Source organism: Danio rerio, chromosome 8 (genome assembly GCF_049306965.1).
Source record: "Danio rerio strain Tuebingen ecotype United States chromosome 8, GRCz12tu, whole genome shotgun sequence".
Lineage (NCBI taxonomy): Eukaryota > Metazoa > Chordata > Actinopteri > Cypriniformes > Danionidae > Danio > Danio rerio.
Genome location: NC_133183.1, coordinates 6386547 through 6403434, shown reverse-complemented (window position 1 = coordinate 6403434; position 16888 = coordinate 6386547). Strand labels below are relative to the sequence as shown.

Here is a 16888-nt window from a genome sequence, read left to right as displayed (position 1 = left end):
AAATGTTCCTGAATGAAAGTGAAAGTGGCAAACTGCAGTTAAAGTCAACAAATTAAGAATGAAACACATGCAATTACATAAAACTCTGGAGGAAATGTGGATAGCGCGGTGACATTAATCTAATTATATCCTATAACATGGTAAACAGGATCCTGAAAGAAACATTCAAAAAGCAACTCATTAGATTAGATTAGATTCAACTTTATTTTCATTACACATGTACAAGTACAATGCAATGAAATGCAGTTTAGGTCTAACCAGCAGTGCAATAGCAGCAAGTGCAGGATACAGGAATAAGTTATAAAGTGCAGTTATAGAAAACTATGGTGATATTTACAGATGGATGTACTATAAACATTATATACAGGTTGGATAAGCTATAAACAGATTTACAATATATGAATATATGTGCAGGTTGCTATTAATAATTAGTAGTGTGCAGATAGATAAACATGATTACAAGTGTATATGTTACAATATATGAATATATGTACAGGGATAGATAAACATGATTACAAGTGTATATGTAACAATATATGAATATATGTACAGGTTGCTATTAATAGTCAGTAGTATGCAGATAAATAAGCATGATTACAAGTGTATATTTATAGTGGGTGTGTACATAATTACAAATGCCAATATGCAGTGGGTATGTACAGTTCAATAAGTAAACAGTTCAATGTGGTGCAGTGAATGTGCAAATTTTAAACGTGCAAATGTTAAACAGTGCAGTTATTGCGAGGAGTTTAAGTTAGAGGAGAGTGGGGGGTGTATTGGGGGGGGGGGGGGTGGAATACTGCGTGCTCGGCGCAAACAGTGTTTCTTCTGGATGTCCTCTATGGCTGGCAGTGTGGTCCCTGTGATGCGTTGGGCAGTTTTCACCACCCGCTGCAGTGCCTTACGCTCAGCAACAGAGCAGCTTCCATACCAGACTGTGACACAGTTTGTCAGGGTGCTCTCTATTGTGCAGCAGTAGAAGTTCACCAAGACGGCTGATGAAAGCTGGTTCTTCTTCAGTTGCCTTAAGAAGATAGGCGCTGGTGAGCCTTCTTGATCAGGCTGGAGGTGTTGGTGGTCCAGGAAAGGTCCTTTGAGATGTGGGTCCCCAGGAACTTAAAGGATGAGACAGGCTCAACGGCCATCCCATTGATCCCGCTCATGTAAACACATTAATCATATTGTCTTATTCAGATTAAGGCAAATACCTCCCTCTACATCCATTCACCCAATACTAATCATTGCATTTATTGTGTACGTTTTGAACCGAAACTACTTTGTTTTCACTTCCTGTATAATCTTTTCATGCCGAACTGTCCGTCTCACACCTTCAGGACAACTATCATGGCTTCAGAAATCTCACACACACTCTCCTTCTGACACACACACACACATAGTGCTTCAACGCTGGTGTGTGAATCCCTTGAAGGTCTCAGACTGGCTTTTAGCATCTGATCGTGTTACTGTTGCATGTACGAGCGATCAGAAAGAAAACAAAAGCACAGAAACTCATGCTCACACTCCAAGTCTCTCCAGTCTGTCCTGCTTAACGCTCAATATATACACAGTGTCGGCTTACAGAGGGTATATAAGCTGTCTTTGTGTGTGAGTTTGTGTAAAACTTGTCTTTTTGTTGACAGAGTTATGAGGAAGTAGGTTGTTTTGGTGGTTGTGAATTTCAAGGTTTTGCACCACTTGTTTACACCACATGTTATGGTTGAAAGAACACAAACCTTTCTGTGAGCAAGTGTAAAGTGATTTAAAGGGATAGTTCATGCAAAAAAAGATGGAAGTGATTATTTTCTTATTAAAAATTAAAATTAAATAGGAGTTTTAGCTAAAACTTTGGTCCTTTGTGCTTTGTTAAATGCAAATCAATGATTTCTGACATTTTCATTAATTCATTTTCAGTTGGGCTTAGTTCCTTTATTAATCTGAGGTTGCCACAGCGGAATGAACCGCCAACTTATCCAGCACATGTTTTACGCAGTGGATGCCCTTCTAGTCACAACCCATTACTGGGAAACATCCATGCACACTCATTCACAGACATACTACGGCTAATTTTGCTTATTCCGTTTACCTATATAGCGCATGTGTTTAGACTGTGGGGGAAACTGGAGGAAACCAACATTGAAAGAACATGCAAACTCCACACAGAAATGCCAACTGGCCCAGCTGGGACTCGAACCAGCAACCTTTTTGCTGTGAGGCCACAGTGCTACTAACCACTGAACCACCAAGCTGCCCCAATCAAAACATTGTTTACAATATAAGTGCATTTAATTCATACCCTTTGCAGAATGTTCAGCAGATTAAGCCTATGTTTGTTGTACATAGATGCATTATTTATTTGCTAAATTATGAATTATTACTTGTACGTTATTTTTTTTATTATATGTGACTACAAAATCAGTCTATGTATATTCTTTAATGCCCAAAATTATTAGAATAATAAGTAAATATTATATTCCATGAAGATGTTTTGTAAATGTTCTACTGTAAATGTATCACAATATTTTTTATTAGTAATATGCATTGCTTAGCACTTAATTATCAAGTTTAAAGAAAGTTATTAGTATTTACTTTTTAGATTAGACCATCAGATTTCAGAATTTTAGTTGTATGTCGGCCAAATATTATAATTTTCCTGTCTCAACCATAAGAGCATCAATGGAAAGTTTGTTTAGTCGGCTTTCAGTTATTGTATTTGTATACACTGTAAAAATGCTGGCTTCTACATAATCCCTTCATGTTGTCCTGCCCAACTCAAATCAATTAAGTTAACGTAATCATTTTTGCACATTTAATTGGACCGAACATAAAACATTTAAGTTGTCCCAAAAAACCCAAAGGAATTGTGTTGTTTCAAGGAGTAGTAGCAACAAAAGTCAGTAGTAGCAACAAAGTAGTAACAAAAGTCATTTTATGAGTGTAAAGTATGCTGGTCCATGGTGACATATGAAATATTTTAAAATATATATAATTTATTTGTTTATTTATTTTTTTTAATTTTATAATTTTTTATTAATTAAAATTTTTATTAAAATTAATTTTAAAATGATCTTTTATGAATGAAATGTTTTTGATGTTTTAATTTTTATTGTTTTAGCTCTTGCGGTGTTCATAAAGACTCCTGCATTTCGGGTCTTAATTTTTAATTTAATTACATGTTTTAATATTTTTTATTTTATGCACATCCTTTTATGGATTTATTGTTTTTGGTTTAATGTTTTAGATCCTCTAGTTTTCATAAAGACTCCTCCTGCATTTCTGGAGGTCTTTATTTTATTTATTTATTTATTTTTTTTTTTTCTGCACATCCTATTATGAATTTAATGGTTTTGATGGTTTATTATTATTGTTTCAGCTCCTCTGGTGTTCATAAAGACTCCTCCTGCATTTCTGGATGTCTTTATTTTATTCTATTCTATTTTCTATTTTTAATTTAATTTTATATTTAATTTTTTTACATTTTTTTTTATTTTATTTAATAATTTTTTATTTTATGAATGAATGAATGAATAAAAAAGTTTTTATGGTTCATTGATTATTTTAGCTCCTCTGATGTTAATAAGATAACAAAATACTGCAATTCTGGAGGTCTTTATTTTATTTATTTATTTATTTATTTATTTATTTATTTATTTATTTATTTATTTATTTATTTATTCATTTATTAAATGTAATTTTATTTCATTTTATTTTATATTATTATTATTTATTTATTTATATCTTTTTAAATGCACATCCTTTTATGAATAAAATGGTTTTGATGTGTTATTATTGTTTCAGCTCCTCCAGTGTTCATAAAGACTCCTCCTCCATTCCTGGAAGTCCTGCTGGGTGAATCTCTCACTCTCCACTGTGATGCTCATGGAAACCCCAAACCCACCATCATCTGGAGAAAATATCTCAGTGCCGCTGAAAAGCAAGAAGAAATTCAGGTGCACAGAGCTTGTTTATACAGTTTATCCACGTCAATTAAAGTCAACTTGAATTCAAATTTGACCCTGTTTGCTTTCATAATGAGCCTCCTGCATAACCAGCACAGCATCCTCTTTTAGTTTCAGTCTTTCTGAGAATTCTGTGCTTTGTTTGTAAACTAATCCACTGTAAAATGGAGTGAACAAAGGACACTGTCTTGGAGTTCATCCACTCTTTCCTAATGCTGGAAACAACCTGTCATTTTGGCAGACTGGCTTCAATATGAGCTGTTTTTAGCTTAGCAGGAATGTTTTGAGTTCTGAAATGTCCTGTGTGTTTTTATAGTACAGAATTAACACAGAATTGACACAATCTACTTTGTAAAAGCGCTATAGAAATAAAGATGAACTGAATTGAATTAAAAGATCAAGCAAATTTTGATTTCTCAGTTCGTGATTACCTATTTTTTTAGCTTCATTACGAATCCTTGAAGAATCCTGCCTTTTTACCAACTTAGATCTGTTCTGATGCACTATATAGGGAATGTCTTTGTTCATTTACAGTTGAAGAAAGAATTGTTATATGGAAGTTTTTTTCCTAACAAAATTCAAATGAAAATGCAAATGCATAAAGAAATCAAATAATAAATCAAATTCTCAAAACAACTTAACCAAATGATAAATCCAATGCTCAAACTATCAAAAAAGAAATCAAAATGCATTCCTAAATAATAAATCAAATGCATTTGATATTTAATTTTCATGAATAACTCAGTAAAAACCTGTAATGATTAAAAGATAAATCAAAAGCTCAAACTATAAATCAAATGCTCAAGAAGCCTTGGCAGAACCTTAAGGCGGAAGAGTTTGGTGACAGCTACCAGTAGCACTATTTCAGATTTGATTGCCCTATCCCAAGATATATCCTTGTATCTTTTTTAACACATTTGGGGGTTTCTGTCTATTTAGCACATACTGCACAGTTGAAATCAAAATGATTCACCCTCCTGTGAATTTCTTTTAAAAATATTTCCCCGATGATGTTTAACAGGGCGAGGAATTTTTCACAGTATTTCCTACAATGTTTTTTTTTCTTCTGGAGAAAGTCTTATTTGTTTATTTAGGCTAGAAATGTAAATTTTTTAAAGACCATTGTAAGGTCAATATTATTAGCCCCCTTAAGCCATATTTGTTTTTGATTTTCTACAGAACAAACCATCATTACACAATAGCTTGCCTAATTACCCTACTTTAAGCTGAAAAATAGTGTCTTCAATTAAATTCACCTTTATTTCTGTACCGTTTTTACAATGCAGATTGTGCCAAAGCAGCTTCACATAGAAGATCATAGTAAATTGAAATAGTGTCAGTCCAGTTTTCAGTGTTTAAGTTCAGTTTAGTTCAGTTCAGTGTGGGGTAATATTCACTGCTGAACGTCCAAACACTGAAGAGCAAATCCATCGATGCGCAGCTCTACAAGTCCCGAACCCTGCAAACCAGTGGCGACTGCAGCGAGGAAAAAACTTCACCAATTGGCGAAAGTGAAGTATTAAAAAACCTCGAGAGAAACCAGGCACATTTGGGCTCGACCATTTCTCCTATGGCCAAATGTCTTGTTCAGAGCCGCAGTCCAGGCGCCGGAGGCTGGAGAGCGCTGGACATCCATCGTGGACAAGCTGCAGGTGGGAGAGGTCACCGACTGGTGTACAGGCTGGTCCTTCAGGATCAATGCAAGGACTCGTCTGTCACTGGAGTCTTACAGGATCAGTCTAATGCTCTCCACTCCTCCATGACCACCACAGCAGCTGCTCAGGATACGGCCTGGTCTAGGATTATGGAAACCTCGAGAATAATAAAAAAAAGACTAACATAAGCTCAATTGCTGTTCAAATTATAATATCTTTAGGGAAGTTTTCCCACCTTTGGTTGTCCTAAATAATGCATACTAACAATGCTTTAGAGGCTTTGGATTGTATGCTAATGCAAAGTGTCTTGAAAAATATCTAGTCAAATATTATTTACTGTGATCATGGCAAAGATAAAATAAATATGTTATTAGAAATGACTTAATAAAACTATTATGTTTAGAAATGTGTTGAAAAAGTCAGCTCTCCGTTAAACAAATTGGAGACAGACTATACAGGGGAGGGGCTAATATTTCTGACTTCAACTGACTATAGTATGACTTCAACATTACATGAAACATCAGGTCATGACTGTTTACTTGAAAGTCCTGGAATTTTAGTAGTAATGAGTGTATAAAACCTGGATATGGCAACAGATTTAAAACTCTCTCTCACTCTCTCTTTCCCATTAGGTACTCAATGAAACCTTGTCTTTAAGCAAGGTTACCAGGGAAACGGCAGGAATATACAAGTGTCACGTGTCCAACTCAGAAGGGAACCTCACCCACAGCACCCAGCTGCAGGTCAAAGGTCAGTCACACACCACGTCCCATCCACGTGGGTGAAGAAGAAAAACCCGGGTGCTGGCATCTAAATAGGCTTAAGCATTTACCTTAAGCAGCATCTGGTATGAGAACATTGGCATCTTCAGTGGAGTTGGATTTGTGTGCAAAGTAAATAGCCTTAATCTTAGCTTCATATGGGATGCCACCCAATTGGCTCACATTAGGAACTATTTCTGCTTCCATTCAACTCAGAAAGTCAAAACTTGTGCTTTGCTTGTTTGCATGCTTGTTTAGACTTTATTAATCCCAAAGGACAATTCACATCACAACAGAGCTCTCCATACTATAAATAAATATAATAAATGATATACAGTTGAATTTAGAATTATTAGCCCCCCTGACTTATTAGCGCCCCTGTTTATTTTTTCCCCCAATTTCTGTTTAATGGAGGGAAGATTTTTTCAGCACATTTCTAAGCATAATAGTTTTAAAAACATATTTCTAATAACTGATTTATTTTATCTTTGTCATGATGACAGTAAATAATATTTGACTTGATATTTTTCAAGACACTATACAGCTTAAAGTGACATTTAAAGGCTTAACTAGGTTAATAAGGTGAACTAGGCAGGTTAGGGTAATTAGGCAAGTTATTGTATAACGATGATTTGTTCTGGAGACTATCGAAAAAAAAATAGCTAGAAGGGGCTAATAATTTAGTCCCAAAATTAGTTTATAAAAAATTAAAAACTGCTTTTATTCTAGCCGAAATAAAACAAATAAGACTTTCTCCAGAAGAAAAAATATTATCAAACATACTGTGAAAATTTCCTTCCACTGTTAAACATCATTTGGGAAATATTTAAAAAAAAAAATCAAAAGGGGGGCTAATAATTCTGACTTATATAAAAAGACAATAATACAAATAAGATTACATTCATACTGCGCACCTTAGTTTCAAGCAACGAGAAGACACTAGTCCATATCTACAGTATTAAAGGGCACCTAGTTTACCCCTTTTTTAAGATTTAATATTAATATTATGGTTCTGTGTGTCCTAGTTTATATATATATATATATATACAGTGGAATATATATATATATATATATATATATATATATATATATATATATATATATATATATATATATATAATTACAGTTGAAAACATACAAAATAAATACAATTAAACTTGTACAGAACAAAGTTGCTAGGTCTTTCAATTAAATTAATTGTTAAACTTTAAATTTATCAGTGCACATAACTAATTAAAAATAGTTTTGATATATTTACAGCAGGTAATTTTCTAAAATATCTTCATAGAACATGATAATTATGGAAATTGTTTTTGCCATAAAAGAAAAATCCTACATTTTGATCCATTCAATATATTTTAAGCTATTGCTAAACATATATCCGCGAAACATAAGACTAGTTTTGTGGTCTATGTTTGAAAATCATCAATAATAAAGATTTAAACTTCACTTTCAACTCTGGAAAACTGTTTAGTGTAATTAAACAAGCAAACACTGCCCTCTATTGGTGGAAGTGCTTAAGTACAATACATTTTGGCACCAAAGCCACTCCAATACAAACAAAACAACCCCCTTCATTACGGATTCCCATTAAAGCTGATCACACACATGCTCCTATGCTTTCAAACAGGTCCTCCTATCATCATTATTGCCCCAGAGGACACCACCATGAACATGTCCCAGGATGCAGTTCTTCAGTGCCAGGCAGAAGCGTATCCTTCTAACCTCACGTATGAGTGGTGGAAACAAGGACAAAACGTGTATCACATTGAGTAAGTGACCTACGATTACTAACACAAGGCATATACAACATTATCACACAGAATGAGTCTTATTCAATTGCTGCAAATAGAAATATGTGACCCTGGACCACAAAACCAGGGTCATAAGGGTCCATTTTTGGGAACTTAGAGTTATACACCACATTAAAATCAAATTAAGTAAGCTTTACGTTGATGTATGGTTTGTTAGGATCACTTCAGCATTGATATAGCAATGTGTGTGTGCGCAATAGTCACATTACTAGATATGCAATGTTGTAGTTGAACAACCCAACAATTGACAATATATGAGATTTAAGGGTCATTGCAAAGTATAACCATAAGAAAGTGAAATGTCATCATTTGCATGTTTTAAAGGCATTTCAAAAGAGTTTAAAGCAAAAAAGGTACATTTGTAACTTTAATGAAGATTATTTTTACTGAATTATTAATACAATAAAGTATATGCAGTGTTATCTAACATTTCATTATTCATTTTCTGTCCCTGAGTACTGTTGACTCTCTGGAAACCCATAAAGCACTGTTTATTTGACTTTTTTCTTTGCTCTATTGTGATTATTCTTGCTTGTGATGTGTTTATAGTTTTGTATACACGATTCACACCTTTACAAAATAACTCCAAGCAATCTAAATGACTGATTTCTTTCCAAATAGTGCTATTCATTTATAGTCCTATTTAAAGGTTCGAATGAGTCAAAGTACTGGGAAAATTGGCTTGAAAGTTTACTGTAAGACATGTATTTTTGCAGTAACTTACTAGCAATTTATCACAAGTGTGCCTTTACAGTAACTTACCTGTAAATGAGTAAGTTACTGTAAACTATTCCTGTATAACCTATTAAAGCAAGGCACTACCACAATTTCACTTCACAGTAAAATAGCCTTAACTTCTTTTTATAGTAAAATGCCTTTTGCCATATTTTAATTTTACAATATGACAATTTTTACAGTACTTTTACTATAATTGATTTACATTTTACACTGGCAATACAAAACCTTATAGTATTTACTACTGAACTTAATGAAAGTGGTTTATTTTAATTAGGGATGCTCCAATCAGGATTTTTGCAGCCGATACAGAGTACAGATACATTGATATGGTGATCGGCCGAAACAGAGTACTGATTCTAATGCTTCAAGCTTTATAATGCATAAAGCAAATTTTCCCTCTAAGTATGATACTTAAGTGGATATCATCCTTACCTTAGAGAATAAATAGAGAATACTGCTTATATTCCCTTAAACATGTCTCTTTTAATTATTTATGTGTGAACATCTCATGGTGAGGAGCAGCTTTACAGAACATAATAGATAGCACAGAAAAAAAGATAGGGCGTGCACGTGCATCTTCCTCTGCTTGTAAGCTCATAAACAAACACTTGCGATCAGTTCATGAGATCGGCCAGATTGGCGAGTACCGATCGAGTCATTAAATGTGATTATCGGCCGATACCGATATCCAGCCGATTGATCTGAGCATCCCTAATTTTAATTTTAATGAATATTATTTTTTAGCGTTTATTGTAACTATATCCATTTAAATGGTTTACAAAAAATATTTTTTATCAAATTTAAATTTCTTTTGAAGTAAATATCAGTAGAAAATCCTGCAGCGTTATCTGTCTGAAGTGTTTTGCAATACATATTAGTGATAAACAAAACTAGTTTTGATATATTTACAGTAGTAAAGAAATGTCTTCATGAGCATGATATTCACCTAATATTCTAATGCTTTTGGCATAAAAGAAAAAGTAATCATTTTGAACCATACAATGTATTTTGGACTTTGGAAAAATATCTATATATCTATCTATCTATCTGTCTGTCTGTCTGTCTGTCTGTCTGTCTGTCTGTCTATTTATTTATGTATTGAAGAAAAGGTATCTTCTGGAGGAATTTTGGAACGTTTATCATTTATCAAAAAAATGATTTTTTTTAATGATTTAATTTCAATTCAATACAATCAGTTTACACATTACCTCCTTTTAACATCCCCTTATCCCTCCCCTCCCTTACAGCAGTGCTATCATTGAATATTGCTATCATAAACCCAGTAAACACAAATACATATTATTAGACTCTATAGGAACAGTAACAATACAATAAAACATAAATAAATCAAAAGAAAAAAAAGTTAATTACATTTTTGGTGTCTCACCACAATGGCCTTATTCCCTCTCCAAAAATGCCAAGTAATTTATCTAGTATTCCACTTTATCTAGTATTCTATATGTCATTTTTTAATTTGCTGCCACCTTCCCTAGTTCCATAACCCATTCTTGAAATGATGGTGGACCAACTGAACGCCACCCCCTTATAATAATTTGTCTTCTAATTCTAATGCTTATTTGAATCTATTCACACATCTTCACACCAAGTCCCAATACAAAGGGATCTCCTAGGATATATATGTTAGGACAAAACAAAAAACAGCTTCCGGAAACATCCTGAATGTAATTATGTACTTATTAAAAATTAATAAGTAAAATTCTTGTATTTTAGAACAGTAATGTAATGTAAATGTATTTATATAGTGCATTTATTGTGTATGGCCATACACCCAAAGCGCTTCACGATCATGAGGGGGGGTTTCTCCACACCACCACCAGTGTGCAGCATCCACTTGGATGATGCGACGGCAGCCACAGGACAACGACGCCAGTGCAGCAGCTATTGGTGGAGTGGAGAGACAGTGATTTGGTGGAAGGGGATGATTGGGAAGCCATGATTGTAAGGGCCGATAGAGGGACTTTGGTCAGGACACCAGGGTTACACCCCTGCTCTTTCACGAGAAGTGCCATGAGATTTTTAATGACCACAGAGAGTCAGGACCTCGGTTAAACGTCTCATCCGAAAGACGGCGCCCACTGACAGTGTAGTGTCCCCTTCACTTTTACTGGGGCATTAGGACTCACACAGACCACAGGTTGAGCGCCCCCTGCTGGCCTCACTAACACCACTTCCAACAGCAACCTAGTGTTCCCTAGTGGTCTCCCATCCAGGTACTGGCCAGGCTCAGCCCTGCTTAGCTTCAGTGAGTAACTGCAGGCTGCAGGGTGATATGGCTGTGGCGTTTTTGTGACTACCAGGACTATAGGGCATGAATCAAATCTCCTTCTTCGCTTTCACATCTCCAACGCCCCGCAGAGTCCTTCAAACCAAGTCTGAAAAGCCTACTTGGAGTCCAGTAAGAATGATTCAAGATTTTAAATTGTATTAAATGCACTCCTAAATTCCTTGACATTGATTTACAGCTTTTGCTAATTTTTTTCCAAAGTTCATCACTAAATATACAATTAAGCCCTTTACTCCAAACTTTTTTAAGAGCAGAATAGAAACTACACCCCATCTTTTCCATTAACTATTTATAATACACTGAAACTTCATGCCCTCTGCCATACGCTCTAAGATTTACTGTAAGATTACAGTCCTACTCTGGAGCTCGATTACCATAATGAAGATTTTTTTAGGAAACCGATACGATTGCATGTTATATATTGTATATTTAGGTTTTGACATGAATATAGCCAATGCTGCTGATATGGAATTAAAACATAAATAAATAAATATTATCAGATCTTTACTATTAAACTATCAAATAACAAAGTTGTCTCAAACCCTTACCTACTGTAGCAAATCAAGTAAATTAGAAATATCAAGAGTTTTCAAAAAAGTCCCTCATTTTTTTCAATGAATGAATGTATGTAAATATGGGTCATGATGCTGCTTTCTATTGTGTGTAGTGTTACCTGTGTACTTTAGCTGTGTGTTTGGTAATATGTTGGTTGTTTTTGGATGTGTGTCTCTCTTTTTACAGAATTCTGAAATCACGGGTGAAAATTCTAGTAGATGGGACTCTGCTGATTTCAGCTCTTATCCCTGATGATTCTGGGAATTATACATGCAGACCGACCAATGGTCTGATGACTCCACCCGCTGCGTCTGCCTACCTCACAGTTAAACGTGAGTGCTTGGACATTTCTAGGTTTTGTATGTTTCTAAAATGTAAAATGTAGCTTCATGCGCACATAATTTGTATAATTAAAAGGTTCAAATAGATATTAAATCCAGTAAAATAATTTAAAGATCCTGCACGAGTCGTCCGGATGCCCCGTGAGACGTATCTTCCCATGGGAATGGGGGGAAAAATCCCATGCCCAGTTCAAGCTGAGCCCCCTATGCTGTATGTTAACTGGACCAAAGACGGAGCATCCTTGAACCTAGAGCAGGTACTATAAATGTTCACATCAGAGGAGTCTAATCCTGCTTATAAAGGGCCAACAAACATCCTGCTGTGTTTAGCGCCAACCAGCCTAAACACACTTGTTTGAAAATGAGATTAAATGGTTCAGGTGTGTTTAAATTGGCTGACAGTTAAGGATGTAACAATTCACTCATGATTCGATATGATTCTGATCTCACGATACAATTTTTTTTACAATGTTTCTAACAAAATAAGTTGAGAGACCTTTTTTCCAATTATTTCTCGAGTGCTGCACATTGTTTAAAGGGATGCAATTTATAAAATCTATTGCATATCTCGATTTATATCTGTGGAATAAATGTTAAATAGTTTTTCTGATTGTTTTGGATGTTTTCACATTGCAAAAACTGTTAATTAAAACTAAGTGATGGTGATATTTTAATTTATGCATTGCATTTGTTGTTTAAATGTTGAAATGTTGATTTTTTTTTTAAACAACCATAGCATAACTTCAGAAGTTTCATTTTAGTTTCAATTAAATGTTAGTTATAACATTTAATTTGCAGAATTTAGCATTATTTGCCATGCTATTACATTGCATTTTCCAATATTGCACAGCCTGATTCTTTTGTAAAGTAATCATTTATTTTGTCAAATTACAAAACTAAATAGCAAAAAAAAAAATTTTTATTTTTGGTATCTTCCTCTCTTTTTTTTTTTTTTTTTTTTTTTGTTTGTTTAAGAAACATCAGCATGTCCACATTTTCTGTTACAAGTTAATGTTTCAGCTCATTTACAATTTCCTCTGCTGATGGAAAAAACCCTACAACTATAAAATAAACGAAATATAAGTCCTATACAAACTTTTGAAATGCTCATCCAAATAAAAAAATAAAAAAAGAGACTTTTGGACAAACGGAACATTTGCTAAATGTTCAAATTGCTTTACACGTCATTGTCAATTGGAGATTTTTTTAGTCCTTGTCATATTTACTATCACTGATTCAATAATATGATTGAACTGGTAAAAAGTGTAATAATTACATCCCTAAATACTAGTAAACTCTGCAAAACAAGGCCCTCTAGCAGCAGGTTTTGACTTACTTCATCATCAAGCATGACATCATTTACTTTCTTAATCATCAGGCATGTCATGATTTTTTTATTCCTCATCTTGATTGGACAGTATCCAGGATGGATGGTCAACTCGGAGGGATCTGTGTTCATTACTGCTGCCAATGATGATGCAGTAGGCATGTACACCTGTACAGCCTATAACAGTTACGGGACTATGGGCCAATCAGAACCTACCAAAGTCATCCTGAAGGTGAACCATACTGTACATCTGTAGTGGAAAAAAAGGTCCCACTTGCTTGCTTTACTACTGAGTATTATAAATGAATTGCATCAATTCAATTAAAGTTTATTTGTATAGTGCTTTTACAATAATCATACATGATATATATACTTACTGTATGGTTAGAAGAAGGGTTAGAGTTACCCACAAGAAAAATACTCTTCTAATTTACAGTAAATAATAAGTAGTTGAATTAATCAGTTGTGGTAATCCTATAGAAAACTATATATATATATATATATATATATATATATAAAAAACTATAGTAATATTGTAGTTTTCTACAACTATAAGATATATTATTTATACAATAGTAAACTTCGATATACTGTTGTAAAAACGAAAGTAACTATAGTTAATACTACAGTATGCTTGAGTTGAAAGTGTTGTGAATGCTATAATATACACCATACAATGTACTGTAGTATAGATCAAAAACAGTATTTTAAAATATATATTTAAAGTATTTTATCAAAATATACTATCTAGTATAAATTACTGTAGTATTTTTTTTTCATGTGGGTACTTGCATGTAGTTATGCATAATTATTTTTAATCACTCTACTAAGCACATGAAAGAAGTGTAACAAGAGCACCTTAAAATAAAGTCTTCTCAAAATAGCATTGGCATTTACTCATCAACCTATTGACATTCATTATACAATTCTAACCAGGAATTGAGTTGCTTGACTTAATTAGTTTGTTCTGGTGATTTGCACAGGACCCCCCTTCATTTCGTGTCTCACCCCGTGCCGAGTACCTACAAGAAGTCGGCAGGGATCTGGTGATACCCTGCCAATCTCAGGGAGACCCCTCCCCCAACATCACATGGATTAAAGTAATTTAAAAATAAAACATCCAGGTCACAAAACCATGATACACAATGGTGTAAGCATGCTTCAAGCTTCTTTATTATCCCGTGTAGGTTGGTCCTGCTCCACGATCTCCATTTACAGTGCTGTCCAACGGCTCTCTGTTCCTGCGCCCACTCAGTAAAGACCACCAGGGCACGTGGGAGTGTCTTGCCAGCAACCGTGTGGCCACCGTCAGTGTTGCAACAACGATTTTAGTGCTTGGTGAGATAACCACGACACTTCTTCTGATTCTGATTCATTTTATAAAATGCTGTATAGTGCACTGTTATATACCAATGCACATGGTAAGGTAAACCTTGAAAAGTCATGGAAATTAGTTGAACAAATATCTGTTTACTTGAATATATAGATTAGTTGTTATTCCTACTGTCCTTATCCATAAACATGCTCTCACATTATTAGTGCTGTGTAAGCGTTATCTAAATGCATTTTGCATAGACATAAAAATACATTTAAACTGAATAGATTCATGCGTGTTTTGTGATATGCTGTAATAAATTTGAACCTGCATAGTTTTGTTATTATTTACCACGTATACATAGCAAGTAAACGTGTATGAACACTGGATATCGCAATTAATGTCTAATGACTGGATAAAGAGACTGAGAAAAGTTAATAATCATTATTGGAGATTCTCTTGCTTTCAATTAATATAATCCCAGCAAACTCAATCTCACACCATCAGTTGTTTATTCGATCAGAATACCTAAATGTCTTATCTGTTTGTAATCTGCATGCTTTATGACTAGACAAAGTTTGGTAGCATCAATCCACCTCACAGCAATTATTTGAGAGTAAACATTTCTGTCCGCTTCATTCCGCCAACATCATACTGGATCTCTTTCATGTCTCTCTTGTGCTTCTTTGAACATGCGAGACTTGATTAGACCACGCCCACTTCTAGGATGCATCAGTCAAACAGAGCACTGCATAACTGAACTGAAGCCGTTTCAATTTACTAGAACTTGTTTTGACACAATCTACACTGTAAATATCTATATAGAAATAAACATGAACTGAGTGAAAAAAAACAACCATGATCGTTTTTTAAAAATGTAGTAAAGAAAATAAAATATACATAATCATACACTCCTGTTGTCTCATACACTGTAGGCCTTCTCTAAGGTTAATTGGAAGACTTTTCCAAAATTTGGGATTGTTTATGGCAAAAGACCATCAGCCTCAATCAGAGGACCAATAAAAGTGTCAAAACCAGAAAATTGATGCCTGTTCAATAGAATAAACCTTGTTTATTTGTTATTTACTCGCCGGTGCTAGCTCTTTGCAACTCTCACATAGTCGCCCACTGAAGCTAAGCAGCAGGGCTGTGCCCAGTCAGTACCTGGATGGAAGACCACATGGGAAAGCTAAGTTGCTGCTGGAAGTGTTGTTAGTGAGACCAGCGGGGGGCGCTCAACCCAGTATATTAACGGGGATTCTGATACTGCTCAGTGACACTAGCTGCGTCCCAAATGGCACACTATACACTATGCACTTGTGCACTATGTACTTATGCACTTAACAGGATAGTATATGTATAGGGTCGTCCCAAATGGCACACTAATGTTTTTTTACTAAGCGGAAATTCAAACCGTTTCTCTGATGACGTTTGACGGTTGCCAAATCAGTGAAATAAACGACCGAATTATCAAATAATCCCTGCCGTGAGTGTAACTGCATTCACCATCGGGAGGCGCTATATCACTCTTGTTGGAGAATTTTGCTTTCACCACCCAAAATAAATAAAGTTATTCAACGTGCGCCCGATAGCTCCGCCTCTTCCGCTACGTAACAAACCTGCCATCGTTGAGTGCGTGAAGTGTCCATCATTACACACTTCACTTTACTGGCTGAATGAGTGCATCATCCGTGTAATTAAAGTGCACTTATTATTTTTAGAGTTTTCAGTGTGAACACACTACTTACACTATTTATACTACAAAATGGCGTAGAATAGTGCATAAGTATGCGATTGGGACGCAGTTAATGTCTTTCGGATGAGACGTTAAACCGAGGTCCTGACTCTCTGTGATGGTGAAAAATCCCAGGATGTCCTTCGAAAAAGAGTAGAGATTTAACCCCAGCATCATGGCCAAATTTGCCCACTAGCCTCTGTCTATAATGGCCTCCTAACCATCCTCATATCATAATTGGCTTCATCAGTCTGTCTCTTCTCCACCAAGCTGGTGTGCAGTCTGGTGCAATATGGCTGCCGTCGCATCATCCAGGTGGATGCTGCACACTGGTGGTGGACGAGGAGATTCGCCCCAAAGCGTTTTGAGTGTCCAGAATAGCGCTT

General features: G+C 34.9%; 1 protein-coding gene across 2 annotated transcripts in view; it reads left to right on the top strand.

Moving 5' to 3' along the window:
• Positions 1-16888, top strand: part of igsf9b (immunoglobulin superfamily, member 9b) — a 113106-nt gene that overhangs the window by 75891 nt on the left and 20327 nt on the right. For both annotated transcript variants that reach the window (XM_068223093.2, XM_681113.11), the window contains exons 5-12: positions 3796-3947; positions 6244-6361; positions 8003-8144; positions 11971-12116; positions 12240-12382; positions 13544-13684; positions 14436-14552; positions 14640-14790. In XM_068223093.2, the coding sequence (XP_068079194.1) occupies positions 3796-3947; positions 6244-6361; positions 8003-8144; positions 11971-12116; positions 12240-12382; positions 13544-13684; positions 14436-14552; positions 14640-14790 (1110 nt within the window). The remainder of the gene's footprint in view (positions 1-3795; positions 3948-6243; positions 6362-8002; positions 8145-11970; positions 12117-12239; positions 12383-13543; positions 13685-14435; positions 14553-14639; positions 14791-16888) is intronic.